At 38.2% G+C, this 16827-nt stretch overlaps 1 protein-coding gene across 2 annotated transcripts in view; it reads right to left on the minus strand.

Annotated features, from left to right (window-relative positions):
• The window catches only part of PRIM2 (DNA primase subunit 2), a 290246-nt gene that overhangs the window by 230702 nt on the left and 42717 nt on the right, over window positions 1-16827 (minus strand). For both annotated transcript variants that reach the window (XM_058661806.1, XM_058661814.1), the window contains exons 6-7: window positions 5853-5948; window positions 2955-3092 (exon numbers count right to left, since the gene is read on the minus strand). In XM_058661806.1, the coding sequence (XP_058517789.1) occupies window positions 2955-3092; window positions 5853-5948 (234 nt within the window). The remainder of the gene's footprint in view (window positions 1-2954; window positions 3093-5852; window positions 5949-16827) is intronic.

The following is a 16827-nucleotide window of genomic DNA, read 5'->3' on the forward strand; positions in this document are numbered from 1 at the left end:
TGCAGCACCCACTTGCAGATCCAGGCTGGGAGCAAGCCTGGTAGGAGAACTTAGGAAACTGTCCCCTGCCCAGACTACAGCTCCCATTGGTGAGTACAAGAGCCAGGGCTGGGAGCAGGCAATGAAGGGGAACTTAGGAGACTCCCCTTTTGGATCACTGCTTCCACTAGTGAGCATAAGGGCTGGGTCTGGGGGTGGACCAGGATGCGGTAGGCTACCATACCCACTGAAGCACACATGAGAGCCAAAATGTGTACAGACAGGCCAACTTAAGTGCAACAACTGCTGGCAAGAGCCAGGACTGGATGCCAAGTTGCGTCAGGCTGGGCTGTAGTATCCCCTGGAAAGTGCAAATCCAGGGCTGAAAGTAGACCTGGCAGAGTAAGTGTGGGCACTCCCCTGCTGGGCTCCACCTCCTCTGGTGAGCAAGAGTCAGGGAATGTGGGTAGGATAAGCTCAACAAGGCAGCAACATCCGTCGACATACATGTGAGCTGGGTCTTGGGGCAGCTCAGACTAAGCTAAACAGTAGCATCCATGGGTATGTACAAGAGCAGGACAGAACAAGCTAGGCCACAGCACATGCTGCCATGCATAAAAAATGGGGCTAGCATGAGGCCATGGCACTCAGTGGTGTGTGTGAACACCAGGCCTGTGGCAGGCTAGGCTGGGAAGACCACAGCACCCAGTGGTTTACATGAGAGAAGAGGCTGAGGGTGGAACTGGCTGAGCAGCTGCCTCTACCAATATGTGCGTTGGCTGGTGCAGGTAAAAGACCAAATCTGACCCTGCAATGGCTGGTGCACACAAGAGTCAAATTTGAGGTTACCCTAAGTGAGTTTTCTTGGAACTCCAACTGGATCACTAGACTTAGAGATAACTTGCAGAGAAATAGAACATGGTCACACTGTTTATTGAAGCTCACAATATGCCTAGACTTCAATTTTGTAAGTTAACAAATTCTATATACTGGATTAAGACAGCACAGGTTGGTTTCCTGTTACTTCTAAAAGGAAAAGAAAAGGCTAACAGACACTTGAGCTAAGTATCAGAATGATTTCTACTATGGGAAATAAACCCCACTCAAATAGCTTCTACAACAGTCTGTCAGAATCTTTAACTTCATTAGAGCTCTTTGATCATTCAAGGATGAGCTAATTCAGCAATTTACTAACAAAGATTCATGCTATTTCTGACCTTCTACAAGTGCATCATCAGTAAACTAGGTTATCTTCTAATTTTCAGGCTTATCTCAAGACAGCTGCAACTGTCCTAGATTTACAACACATGGGAGAGAGTTGTTTGTTTCATCTTATGTGCCCCTTTCTTTTTTATATGTGATATTTTAAATGCTGTATTTATCTTACTTGAAAGAGTTACAGAGAGAGAAAGAGAAAAGCAAAGATATCTTCCATTTGCTGATTCACTCCCCAGATGGCCACAATGGCCACTGCTGTGTTAGTCTGAAGCTGGGAGCCAGGAGCTGCTCCCAAGTTTCCCACATGGTGCAGGGCACAAGGACTTCAGCCATCCTTGGCTGCACTACCAGGTACATCAGCAGGGAGTTGCACGAGAAATGTAGCAGTCAGAACTTGAAATCAGACCCACATGAGATGCCACCAACAGAGACAGAGGCTTAATTCAATATGTCACGGTACTGGCCCTAACCGTCCCTTTTCCTGAACAAGGAAAACTTTTCAGAAGCCTTCAAACACCTTTTCATCTTTTTTCAGCCAGAATTACATCGTGGTATAGGCACAAACAATTTTAAAACGAGAAGCAAACCACAGTGATCAGCTCAAAAGTGGACCAATGCCACTGAAATTTTTCTGAAACGTATGGTGATGTGCTTGGCTGTCACAGAACTAGAAGCTGCTGCTAGCACTTGCTACAGATGCCCAAAGTCCTACAAGGGATACATTTCACAAGAAGATGCACCCTCTAAAATGTAAACAGAGATAACATGAATAAATACAATGAAGTCAAAGAAAGAAAATGGTCAATCAACATCAATGTCTTCTACAGATGTTCATACTGAAAAAAAACACTATTCTTACTATAAATTGAACACAGTACCAAGTAATGTCACAGACAAGCAAAAACAATATAAAAGCATCAACTGCAATGAGAATGAATAAACAGTTAAGATTGAGAAAGGAGGGAGAATATTTTATACTATTGTGGTGTTTTCATAATTTGCCACATTCAATAAAAACAGAGGTAATATTTTAAAGGTTCCTTATGCTAGTGCAGTTAAATAACACATATTTAGGTGAGTCAGTAATGGATACTGATACTCAAAAATTGTAGTTTTTAACTCAAAAGGCAATCTTGGCATATGCTCACATTATAATCACAACAGCCTAAAAGAGACTTAACTTGTAACTGAAGTCTTCTACATTAAGACCAAAAAACTCTCAAACACCTGGGCTCAGATTAGAAAACACCAACAATACAAAACATAATTTTAAAGCATCCCCACTTAAGAGTCATGTTTTCAACCATCTATTAGAAAGCATCTAACATATTTGTTCAACATACCTTTCTCCAATTTTTCCCAGTACTGATGTATTTATTGCAGTACAAGCATTAATCGTTGGTTTAAGAAGAAACTAAGTATCTTACTACTACCCTCTACTAATACAAAATGCTAATTCAGAACAGAGCTCCTAAATTACAATTGATAATTGACCCTGAAGGAAAATAAAATATATGACCTTAAAGAAACCCACATAGGTCATTCACAAATCAGTCAGCTCACTGTCAGTATGAAAAAGCAAAAAAAAGAAAAAAAATCAATTATGAGTAACAAAAATCTAGGGGTTCTTTGGAATTAACAGTACAACATTGTAACAGTGTCATTATGGAAATCAAATTATTTCCCGAAGAAGCACAGAACAAAACTACCAAGGGAATATAACTACATTCAATATGGAAATACGATTAAATACATACTGCTAAAGCCTTGGAAAGCTTCGCTCTGAATTCATTGAGGATGATTGCTACAATGTCCTTAAGAGGCACAAATGCAAAGCCATCTTCCAAATAGACTTTTCTCCCTCGAAACAAATCCAGAGCATCAGCAAAAGGGATCTGAATTCAAACGGAAACAAGAAAAATAGTCAGCACTTGTGATAATGAAATTTTTCACTGTCTTTATATGTAGCATGTCTAAATAAAGATAAAAGTATCAGTACTAGCAGATTCAAATAAAAAATTTTTAAAAGACATTTTTACTTCTTAAAACTAAACAAAGGCATTAGGAAGGAGTAACAGCACAAAAAATAAAATTTCACTTCAGGATGTGAGGAGAATGGCGCCCTACTCCAGTGTTGGTCAGAGTGTAGGCCAGTACAGGCCACTATGGAAGTCAGTATGAAGAATGCTAACAGAACTGAAAATGGATCCATTTTATGACCCAAATATCTCACTTCTGGAGATATATCCAAAGGAAGTAAAATCTGCATATCACCAAGTAACACACAACCCTGTATTTTTAGCAGCACAATCTACAGTAGCGAAGACATGGAAACAACCCAGATGCCTGTTGAAAGAGCAATGGATAAAGAAATTGTAGTGCCTCTATTTAGCCATTAAAAAGAATGAAAGTCTACCATTTGCAACAAAATGGTCCTAACTGGAGATCATGATGCTCAGTGAAATAAGCCAATAGCAAAAAGACGAATATCACGTCTTCTCTGATATAACGTAATATTCATGTAAGATTCAAGATAAATAAATAAGCAAATGTGCATGTACATGTATTCATCTAGAGGAACTCTATAATGGAGATTAGTAAACCAGAAAGTGAAGATGTTACAGTAAACATCTCTAGTTTCTAATAAAAGGAGGACTTCCAATGAAACTGTTAAATATATCTTTAAAACAAGATACCAGACTTTCTACCATTGTCTGTACCTACAGTACCATGATACACTTCAATAACAGAATGTTGAACTTGTGGATGTCACTGAAGACTACATTATTGTAGTAGTATGGGGGGAGAATGAAAGGAGGGAAGAGGAATAGGTAGGTGGCGGAAAGAATCCCTGTGCCTATGGAACTGTATAATGAAAAAAATTTAATCCAAACAAGCCAAGCTAGAAAAAATTTTTTTTAATTCTTCGTCCATGAATCTACAAAATACTAATCCACAGGATTTCAAACTCCTATCAACAACTTTACCATACCACATTCACCTTCCATGAATTTGCCCACATTTTATTCTCTATCAAACAGAATCCTAATTTGTAGATAACATATTCAGCTCTGGGAATTACTTGTAAATAAAGTATTTCCAAATATCCTTCATCTATCTTTCCTTTCTGTTTCTAGAGAAATATGTTACAAATGCTAACTCAACACAGACATGGAAATAACATGCTTTCAGTTTTGCAATTAAAACAAGCATTTGTCATAGGCATTCACTGTTTAAAAATATCCTATTGAAATTTTTTAACTCCTTTGAACTATCCTGAAATTGTTAAGAGATGAGGAGAAAAATAGTATCAGTAAACTGAACATGACCTTCACTCTCCAAAGTAGTTTTTGTCCTTTCTAAAAACAAGATAAAAACAGATGTAAAAAACATATCCCCTAATTCCTTATATATCCAAGATGGAGTAAAGAATGAACACAATACACCTACACTTCTTGCATATCCAATAACACTTTGTACTAGCTTTTGATTAACTGAGTTTGTTGAGCACAACAGTCCTTGCATTCAAAGACATGATTATTTAGTTGAAACCCGACATAGGAAATGAAAGAGCCCTACAGGGCACTACTGTGTGTGACACCACACCAAAAAGGAAGTTCACATAGCACATTACTAGAAGAGTCGTTTAATGAGTTCCAGTCCAAGCCCCTGCTACTGGCAAATCAAGACCTAAGATTCCATCAATTCAATAAAGGCTCCTAAATCTTGGTGACCAGACCTGTAACACTAGGAGAAGAGAGGAAGAGATGCACTAAATGACGTTGTCAGTTCTTTTGTGAAAATATCCCACGATCCTAGATTAGGATGGTCACAAGGGAAATAAAAATGCCTAAGCAGAAGCAAAAGCTGTCGTGATGGCAGAATAACGGGAAATGTGTAGTAACGAAGAATAAATAGTAATTCCAACACTAAGCTTGAAACGCTGGCCAAGTGATTACCCAACAGAAGCAGAGAGGCCAGAATGGGGAAATGAACGTGAAGGCAGTAAACTACTAACATTCACAAAGAGTGATCAGCATAGTATTTTCAAAGGCAACTGTAGGGTAGCAGTTATCAAATTGTTAACATTAATTTCAGCCATCCTCTCTTCTTCTAGAGCTATTCATTCCAAAAACGTTAAATGGGTTTATGCAAAGTAGACATCTGTGCTGAAAGGTGAGGGAAACCAAAGTGGCTCCCCAGAGATACTGGAATCTGAGCAGGTGAAGGAAGAAGTGCCCACAGGCAAACAGGCAGGTCATCGGGGACAGTGTCCAAGCAAAACCAGACACACAATGTGCAGCAGCAGTCCACAGCATGATGTCAGAATGCAAGAGCACCAAAGAGGATGGCTTCCACACAAGGCAGCGAGTGCTGGGCATGAGCTGGAGGTGATGACCCAGCACAGGATACACAAGACAAACCAAAGAAAAGAGATCATTAAGAGAATGGCCTGCAAAGGAAGTCATTGCCAAGGCAGGGCTGGGAGGCTGTCAACAAGACAGATTGAGGGCACACCCTTAGGGCAATAAGTGTGAGATCTGCAGGAGGCAGAACTGCTGTAGTGATGAGAGCTATACATACAGGTTACTTAAATGCATACATAAAGCTCAACATGACATACTTAAACCACAGGAAATACTGTGTTTACATACCTTATAAACTGACTCCAATTCCAATTGAGTCCCACTTAAACTTGGTGATGAGGCAATAATCTCCTGTTCTCGCTGAACCTTTTCTTCATCACTTATCTAAAAGAAAACATTTTTTAAAGATTTACTTTATTTTTTATTGGAAAGTCAGATATACAGAGAAGAAGATCTTCCGTCTGCTGATTCACTCCCCAAGCGGCCACAATGGCTGGACCTGTGCCAATCTGAAGCCAGGAGCCCAGAGCCTCTTCTGGGTCTCCCCCATGGGTGCAGGGTCCCAAGGCTTTGAGCTGTCCTTGATTGTTTTCCCAGACCACAAGCAGGAAGCTGGATGGGAAGCAGGGCTGCTGGAATTAGAACTGGCGCCATATGGGATCTTGGAGCGTGCAAGGCAAGGAATTTAGCCATTAGGCTACCGCACACTGGGCCGCTGAAAGAAAACATCTTAAACTGTTTAGTAAATTAAAAGTTCTCATCCACTTTCAACAAAATGGCTTCCTGATCTGGTGAATATACTTATATTAAAAACATTTAAAATCTTGGTATTTTCAAGCATTCCTAACATGATTGCTAAATCATTATCAGTAGTGCAAGGGAAAGATGGAAGAAAATCTAAAATCAACGTACTGCAAGTTTTCACTCTGCTCATTTCTGAAGAAATTTATGAAAAGAATGATAGCAGAAAAACAAAGGAAAACAGTAATAAAAATTCAGATACATGAGAAGCTTTAAAAAATTTTAAAAAATCAAAAATTTTTTTAAAAATTTAAAAAATAATAAATAAAGTCAGACACAAAGACTATGAATAAACACAATTCCTATTCATTAATTACATTAGCTTATTAAAATACTTCTTTGAAGTTAAGAATATCTTGCTTCTAGCTACCTAAGATAACACCAAACTTAAAACATTATTTTTAGGGGGAGCAATTATCAACCTGAAATAACAGGCCTTTAAAAAGTCAAGACTGACACATTTGAATAAACTCTTCAAGCCTTTACAAAGAAAAATAGACCCATGAATGAAGATGAAATATGACAATGACAAACTTATTTATATCACCTGACATCTGAGTTTCCATCAATAGCTGCCTAAATAGTACTTGTATACTAGTAGTGTGAAAGAAGTACATTAACAGTGAATATTAAAAATAATAAATGGCAAATAAAATATTTTCTCCCTACTGAGAGTTAAACAGATTTAGAATATACAAGGTTGAAACTATTTTTGTGTGGGGCACATTATCAAAGATCTTAAAAGATGCAGAGGTAACATTTTCAGATTAATCTTAGGTAAATATCAGGTCAAGAATAAAAATAGAGACTTTTTTCATCACTGTGTTATTCACAATAAAGAAAACACTGAATGTCTAAAAACATCTGGTTTAATGAACTGCAGAATAATCAGCCATTAAAAAAAAGCAGCCACATTATTTATGTCAACTTCTTTACAAAAAACAAAGAAAATATAAAATTTAAAAACAGCTTATTTGAAGTAAAGAAGGATAACAGAGTTCGGCCCATACAAAACAGGATATGTGACAACAGATCACAGTTCAAATGCTGTGGGATCATCACAAAATCCCCAACCTTCAACTTTGTAAGTTGATCCCTTATTCAAATGCCCCACGCATATGGCAGAAGCAAACTCAAATCTTCTCTGGAGGAAAGCACCTTCATAGTATGTCTCAAAGCATTCCTACCAATAAATTTTTAAGTAGAATCTCAAGCAAGTTTTATTTTATGACAAGGGCATACAATAAAACTATACCTTATGATCAAAACCTATAGAAAAAGATTCAAAAGTATATTTCTACAGAATAGCATGGTTATTACCTACATAAGACAAGCCCAATGATATCTACTAAATGCAAAATTTTTTTTAAAAAGACCACCTTTTGTAAAAACAAAGCATCTAGAAGCAGACAAAAATTCAAGGACAGAAATTTTAAAGCTCAATGGAATCATAAAAAACAAGCTTTAAGTTTCAATAAGCATGGACTGGGTACCAGACAGAACCATCTACTAACAGAAAAGTTGACAAAGCATCAAAGTTCTCCTAGTTTATTCAGGAATTACTAACAGGAAAGGTCAATCATTAAAAGCTCCCATATATATGTGTTAATTCCATTCTCATCTAGAACCTTGATGGACTTAAGTAGAGGAAACCAGTTTCCAACTACCCAGTGAGTCACAAATCTCAGATCCAAGGTTTGAATTAAAACTGTCTTGGACTAGCAGTGACCCCAAGCACACAACAGAAACAAATGAAACCCTTCTAAAGCAGAAACACAATCCTTCCAAGCCTCAGTATAGCCCTCCAAATAATATTCTAAACATTAATTCCAGCAAACAAAATTAACATAGCACACAAAGACGACTCCATTAATGAGCCAGATAGGTAAGAACACAATTATCAAGAAATTGAAAGAAAAATTATACTATTTGCAGATTATATGACTAGTGTACCGAGGAGATCCATAAAAATTCAGACAAATTATTAGAACTTTTGGTCTTTGAGGCCTGAATTTAAATTCAGAGAAAATGAATTATAATTCCATATGCTAGCCACGAAGTACAATAATGAAAATTTTGGTAACAGAATCAAAACTATTATGCACCTAACAATTATTCTAACAAAAGTTAGAAACCTCCACAAAGAAACCAAAAAGCCCAAAACTACAGAAACCAGGGAAACCTAAGTACCATAGCTTTCCCTAGATATGCTCCAGAAAAATCATAAATGTATTGATTCCCCTCACATTGACTCATGATTATAATTATATACAATCCCAAACAAAACCAGTTGTTCTTGTGTATCTCTCTGCAAACATACAAAAGTTGATTTTAAAATCCATACAGACATGCAAAGGGCCAGGAACAGATGAGACAAAAGACAAAGTCAAACTAACAGAAAAATGAGCAAAGAGATGAACAGACTCTTTCACAAATGGGTCTCATTACTAGGGTCAATAACCACAGGAAAAATGACTCAACCTCATCACAGAAATTCAAAATAATATCTCAGTGAAAGCCTCAATGACCTTCTATTACATAGAATTAGAATGGCTAAAATTTAAACACCAAAGTATGTCAGTGAGAGTATGGAGAAATAAAAAATTGCATACACTGTCAATGGGAATATAAATACTGCGAGCCAGTTTGAAAATGAATCTGGCATTGTCTTATAAATCTTGGGTTATCTGCTCCTAGTGTGCTATTTCATTCTCAAATATTCACATAAGGAAATAAAAATATGATTCCAAATACTTCTACACAATCCTATTTATATGGAGGTAAAACTTGCTTGTACTGTTAAAGATTTCAACAGAGGTTGCCTCTTAGGAAGCAGAGACAGAGGCTTATCTAAAAGGACCCTAAGGAAATGTTCAAGAGAGCAATGTTTTACATACTAATAAGTTTTAACCGCACACATTTATGTATTTGTCAGAATTAAATATACACATGAGTGATAAACTTCATAACATCTAAAATTCACGTTTAAAAGAATCTGTTAAACATTACATTTTTCTTAATGTTACTGAACTGTATGCATAGCATTTCTTGGGAAATGTAGGATATAGATACTAAAGAAAAACATAAATTGTAGAGGATGACCTAAGTGCTCCCTCCACCCACATGGGAGACCCAGAGGTAGCTCCTGCCTCCCGGCTTTAGACTGACCCAGGTTTGGTTGTTGCGGCCATTTCATCTCTCTGTGTGTCTCTTCCTCTGTTTCCTCACTCTGTAACTCTGCATTCAAATAAATAAATCATTTTTAATTCAAATGGTCAACACAAGAAAGTGACTGTGAAAGTTAGATTAGTGGCTTCCTATAAGCAAGAGAGCGAGAGCGCCACAGGGGAAGTTTCAAGCGTAACATCAGTGTTTCATTTCCTTACCTGGATGACAGATTAATGTTCATTAAGAACAATGTACTGAACTGTTAATGTTTTATATAGCTTTCAGGACATGTATTATACCTACTTATTTTTAAACTGTTAAAAAGTGAAATAGAGGTAAATGATTTCTAATAATTGAATATTCTACTGTCAACAGAATTATCTTTTTAATCAAGGAGTCATGCTTATTTTCACAGTATGATTGGGTTTACAAAAAGTCCATATCAAAATGTAACTATCTGTGTGCAGCAGGTTGGTCTGCCCCTTGTGATGTCAGCATCCCACATGGGAACATTGTTGAAAGTGCCAACTGCTCTGCTCGCAGGCCAGCTGCCTGCTAATACACCTGGGTAAGTAGTGGATGATAGCCCAAGTGCTTGGAAATTGGTCACCAGCCAGTTACTGCCCCCTGGATTTGGACAGTCCAGTCCAAGCTGTTACAGCCATTTGAGAAGTGAACAAGCAGATGGAAGATCTCCCTCTCAATGTCTATGTCACTCTGCTTTTATATAATTCTAGCAGAGACTATAGATAAAAATTATTTTTAAAAGAAAATAAGTTATTTATTTGAAAGGCAGAGAGAGGGAAAAAGAACTCCCATTCAGTTCCTTCACTCCCAAGTACCTACAGGTGCCAAAACCAGGAGTCAGGAACTCAATTCAGGGGGAAGAACACTCAAGTACTTGAGTCATCACCACTGCCTCGAGTCTGCATTTACAGACAGCTAAAAGAAAGAGCCAAAGTCAGTCGCACGTATGCCAGTGTGGGACATGGGTATCCTAACAGGCATTTTGACAAGCATGCCAAAAGCTTATTCCATATTCCTTTTTTATACTGGCATATGTTTCACTGAATTTTCCATTTAGCCATTTCATGTTCTGAATATTATAAATAATTTTTTATTTTAATTTCTAGTTGTTTACTGCTTTCTTGCAAGAATTTTAGTTTATCTTGCAAGATAGTGTTTATCAGCCTAAACACAACTTCTAGACTGATTCTGTTGAGTCATCACTTCTAGCATATTTAATGAGTTTCACATTTGCCCAAATATAATGAATTTAAGTTTTTGTTTCTAACCACTAGTATTAGTCAAAAACTTTCTCTGTTTCCAAAAAAGGTAAAAATCCAATGAAACTCTGGTTTTCAAATATATTTTTTAAGGGTGAAAACCTTCATTCAAAGAAAATCTTACCTGGAAGAATATCAGTTTGCAGAAATTAAAAAAAAAAAAAGACCTACTGTAACTGATGTAGGCTGGGAAGCAAAGCACCACTTTTCAACCTACTACCACTCCATTTCTACATCCACCTGTAGCACATTTCCGCAACACACAAAATAGTTAATGGCATAAACAGTACATGAAGCAAATGATGGCACCACTCAACAGAACAGCCAGTTAGCTAACAGCTATTATATCATGCTGTGATGGCTCCAAATGTGTACCTACCAGTAGTTATAAGAAAAGTTGAAGTGCAGTATAAAGGATGAACTTCATAAAGGTAGACCATTCAACAGTCAATGAAAGCTAAGATCCAAATACGGTATGTGCTAGCTACTATGCTATACATTTTACTTATCCTATTGTCATTTAGTCTTACCAACAACTCTACAAAGCAATTATTTCCTTTGATTTACGGCTGATTAACAGGAGTAGTAATCAAACTGGATTAACAAGGAAAGCATACCTGATACTAAAGTCCAGTATGCTAGGAAATCTCCCGTAAATAAATAAATAGGTAAATAAATAAAAGGGGAGCAGGCAAGTCTAGTGTTGGCGAGTTCATTTGCCACTTGGGAAGGCCACATTCACATACTTGAGTTCCAGCTGGAATCTCAGCTCTCCTTTTTTCCAGCCTAGCCTCCTCCTAATGTGCTTGGAAAGCAGATGATGTACAAGTTCTTTAGCTCCTGCGATCCTTTCGGGAAATCTGGACGCAGTTTCCAGCTCCTGACTGCAATCTGGCACAACTCCTAAAGTTGAAATCACTTGGGGAATGAACCAGCATATCAAGGCCTTTCTTCCTGTCTCCCCCTCTACATCACTCAAGCCTTTCAAATAATTTTTATTTAAAGGTTTTATTTTTATTGGAAAGTCAAATATAGAGAGAAGAGGAGAGACAGAGAGGAAGATCTTTCCTCTGATGATTGATTCACCAAGTGACCTCAACGGCCAGAGCTGAGCTGATCCAAAGCCAGGAGCTTGTAGCCCTTCCAAGTCTCCCACGTGGGTGCAGGGTCCCAAAGCATTGGGTAATCCCTGACTGCTTTCCCAGGCCACAAGCAGGGAGCTGGATGGGAAGTGGGGTGGCCAGGATTAGAATTGGTGCCCATATGGGACCCTGGCACGTTGTGAGGCAAGATCTTTGGCTGCTAGGCCGCCGTACTAGGCCCTCAAACTTTTAAAAAGAAAACAAAGATGGAGTGAGTAATGTGGTACAGCACACTAAACCCCACTTAACAGACCCACATTCCACATTAGAGTGCATATGACTGAGGCCCACTCCCACTTCCAACCCACCTTTCTGCCGATTGGCGACCTGAAAAGCAGTCAACAATGACTCAAATCCTTGTGCCCCTGCCACTCATATGAGAGACACAAATGGATTTCTGCACCTACCTGTGGTCTACCCCAGCCCTAGCTGTTAAAAGCATTTGGAAAATGCCTTTGTCATTTCTGCTCTGCCTTTCAAAAAAGTAAAAATCAACATTTTTGTAACTGAGTGAAATACATCACTTTGATAGAGTTGAACAAACAAAAAACATTAAAAGCAAGGAAAGATCATCAACTCCAATTTTTTCTTGCTTTAATCCACTTTTGGTAATAAAAATATACAGATACTAAAAATGCAATATAAGTCTCACAGGTAAAAAAAATCTGAAAAGATGTCAGTACAAATTACAAATAATCAACCCTCATTCTGAAGAATTTAAATTGAGGTTTAGCAACAGCAAATATTTCTATTACAGCCAACTTCAGAATATTCTGCTTCAGTATTGGCTTTGTTTACATCTATCTCTGCTGACAGGAGCTTCTGTATTTAATTGACTATCTTTCAGTTTGCATTTCATACAGAAAGTGCTCTGAAACTCAAATACACAACTAGACACACACTAATGGAAAATATACAGGGCTTTGAAAAGCTTCACAGCAAAAGCATACCATGTAAAAACTATGAATGGACTTCACAAATTCTTCTGTAACAAAATACTCGAGTTGCATTTTGAACTTAAGTACCCTTGTATTTGAAAAAACATATTTATGTTTTACAGCCAAGCTGTAATTCTCAAATAGTATCTGATGAAGAAATTGACCAGGGAGATTAGGCATAGAAGAAGTCTCTACTCCTCACTATATTTTTGCAAGAGACATTTACATTTTCTGTGACTATCCAAGGTAAATATAAAAACAGATTTCAATTTTTCTCTGAATATTTACAGTTAAAGTTTAATATACATGCCTGTGCTTCCCACCATTACTGAGAAAAAAAACTATAATGGATTCATCTTTTATTACTCCAAACAGTAGTGACTAGATCCATCAATACTGAAATTGAGGTCAAGTATGTTAACCTCAAGGTCTTTTTTTATCTACTTACTGTAACTACAAAAAGTATCAGTATAGTTGAGCATGCAAATGCTCGTCCTAATGTTACTTTAGGCTTGACCCAAACAAATCTAAGATCAACTAACACAACACCATTACAACATAATCTAGTGTAACACAGTACTCTTCCCTAAATGTATTAATGCTCCACATGTATTTCTAAGCACTGAACTGCCCACGAGTAAATGTCAGGAAAGCAGTTGAGGCACACATTAGGGCAAATGCTATGCAACAGCATGAGTTAGTGGCTCCAGTGGCGTAATCGGTTAGCACACGGTACTTATAAGACAACAGCATGAGTTAGTTACAGCAGACTTCATTCATCTGAATACAAAGCATTTTCACAAAGTTGCTAAAAAAAATACTATTACAAGAAAAAATCAGGCACAGGAATTCAAACATTTTTGCACAAAAATAAACTTATCTTTGACTTTCATTCTTCATTCATCTGAGTGCTCTCTGAATCATCTAAAAATAATAGTTTTTAGAAATTCAAGAACTACATAACTAGTAGAGGAGTAGGTATTGTGGCACAGAGGGTTAAGTTGCTACTTGGAATGTCCACATTCCATTTCAAAGTACTGGCTGGAATCCTGCCTACCGTGCTTCTGACCCAACATCCTGGGAGTACATCCCTTCAAGACAGTAGATGGTGTCACGGGTACTTGCATCTGACGCCCATAACGGAGACTGGATGGAGTTTCACACTGCCAACTTAGAGATCCCCAGCTCTGACTATGGTGGAAATTTGGTAAATGAACCATATGGAAAATCTCAATCTCTCGCGCTCTCTCTCTCTCTTTCTCTCTCTATGTGTGTGTGTGTGTGTGTATGTGTGTGTGTGTGTGTGTGTGTGTGTGTGTGTGTGTGTGTGTAAGTGTATGTGAGAGAGAGTGAGAGAGTGAGAGAGAATGAGAGATTTGGCCTTTCAAGTAAATGGAAATTTTTTTAAAAAGACTAGGTTATTAGACACTGTAGTAAGATTTCTTGTCATTGATATCTAACCCTCCTCCTGCAAGAAACTTACCTACTCTAACTTAAATTAGAAACTATGGAAAAATTCTAAGGAATTCAATGATAGTCTAATCCTTTCACCCACAGGAGTTAAGTGCAATCTAAGTTATGCATATCTTAACTAAAAATTTCATATTACTTCCTGCTTTATACTCTGAGGAAATCTTCAGTTTTTCTTTGGCAAGTTAAAAAATCTCATCAATTTCTCACACATATTATAATTCTCAACTATTTCATTATAAATAAAGTTTAAATAGCCAAATTAAGAAAATTCTCACTGAAACATGCAGGATGACAATCTCAGGCCTCACTAATTGGTATAAACTGTAACTGACTTATTTCAAATTTTTAAAATAATCTTGAGGGGCTCAAGCCTTTGATGCAACAATTTAATGCCAGCATCCCTTTCAGAGCACCAGCTGAGTCTCGGCTGCTGCACCTCTGATCCAGTTCCCTGCTAACATGCCTGGGAAGGCAGCTTCTGATGACCCAATTACGTGAGCCCCCACCACCCCTGCAGGAGACTCCAATGGTGATCCTGGCACCTATCTATAACCTAACCCATTCCTGGCAGGCATGGAAGTGAAACAATAGATTGAAAAGCTCCCTAGTGCGCTCTCTCTCCCTCCTTCCCTTTTACCTTCCCTCTCTCCCTCCCTCCCTCTTGTATTCCACGGAAGGAATTCTGTTTTCTTAAAGAAGTTAATCATTTCCTGGAAACATCACCATCTATTCTAGCAGTTAGAATTCACCTAGTCTTCCTAAAGCATTGAGAACTTGCTATTTAACAAGTACTATTTGCCGAAGACAGGATCCAGCTACAAACAAGTGATAAATAACACCCTGCTCTCGGGAAGCTTCCATTTGCGACAGTGCACAAGAAACAGGAAACTACCAGGCAGCAATCCACAATAAAAATTAAACAGAGGGAGGTATCATGAATGAACATACTTATTCTTCCAGTTGTGTGGGCAGTTAATATCTCCCTTACTAAGAAGTACTTGAAAGAAAATCTGAATGAAAAGCAGTCAGCCACATCAAGCCTTAGGTCAGAGCATCTCAAGCAAGGGTCACAATGTAAAGTTCCTACCAGGGAAAAGGCTGCTGGCAGGCTGGAGGAACAGAAAGGTGGCTGACAGAGGGCAGTGGCAAGTGGGGGGAAAGGGGAGAAGTGGTTAGCCGCAAACAGGCCTGGGTGAGGCAGATAGTCACTGTTAACATGCACCAAAGAGACGCTGCAGGCAGTGCAAAAGAGCGGATTTAATATAATTTGTCAGACTGCTCTTATGCTAAGGATCACATGAATTGCAAAACGTTAAAATGGAATAGAGAGCAAGAGAGACCCCAAGTAACAGCCTGAGAGATAAGCAAAAGATGGTAGTATGAACTAAAAATACTACAGTATAAAAAAAATACTGAAGTAGACAAATCTGGTGCATAATTTAGAAAGCACTGAAGGATCGCTAAAAAGGGGTGGAGACAAAGCTTTCTGGGTTTGAGGTGCTCGTCCTGAGAAGATGGTGAGGCAGGTACCGATTGTTCTCCTAGATCCCAATTACCCACTGCTATTCATACTACTAATGCCAACATTCAAATCGTAAAACAAATTAAGTATGGGATGACTGCCTAAAATATCCAATAAATGAGAAAATAATTGAGAACAATATATTTTATCACTAAATTAAAAATATGTGGATAACACAAACACAGAAAGTAAATGCTGGATTTTTAGTATTAGTATTTCTATTCCTAAGAAATATGGCTTTTATAATGGTAGTAAGTATTGTGCTCTAAAACCAGCAATCTGTTCAACATGCTGTAGCCTAGTCATTCATTTTACTGATTAAATTCTTTTCACAGTATTCCCACCAACAGCTGAGAGCTACTCGTCCTCCCATCAAACAGACCTGCCCTCTGACTGCTTTGAACTGGCACAAGCAATGCCATGCTTGGCACAAGGCAGTCTTTGAAAGTTCTGACAGCTTCTGAACCCAGCAGGGTGTCGTCTTTGGAAAGTCGTCACATAGGCACCAGTCATGAAGTGCCCAGGACATCCTACGTCACACTAGCACCAACCCTATAACTCCACCATGTGATCATGTAGAACAGAAAACTATTCCATGGATCCCAATCTGAATCCTTGATCTTCAAAACTGATATATAATCAAATGAGTATTACTAGAAAATATTTGCTTCATTTAAATATTAAAAAAAAGTCTGGGGCAGGTGTTGTTTGCAGACATCCATATACTCTATCCGAATGTCTGGGAGTCCCGTCACAGGTTCCCAAACCAGCTTCCTGCTCAAGCACCTGGGAGGCACCGACAACAGTTCCAGCGCTTCAGTACTTGCCAACAATGTGGGAGACTCAGAAGGAATTTCTGGCTACCAATTTTGGGCCGAGCCCAACCCTGGCTATTCCAGGCATCTGGGAGATACACCAGCAGACAGAACATCT

Source organism: Ochotona princeps, chromosome 1 (genome assembly GCF_030435755.1).
Source record: "Ochotona princeps isolate mOchPri1 chromosome 1, mOchPri1.hap1, whole genome shotgun sequence".
Taxonomy (NCBI): Eukaryota; Metazoa; Chordata; class Mammalia; order Lagomorpha; family Ochotonidae; genus Ochotona; species Ochotona princeps.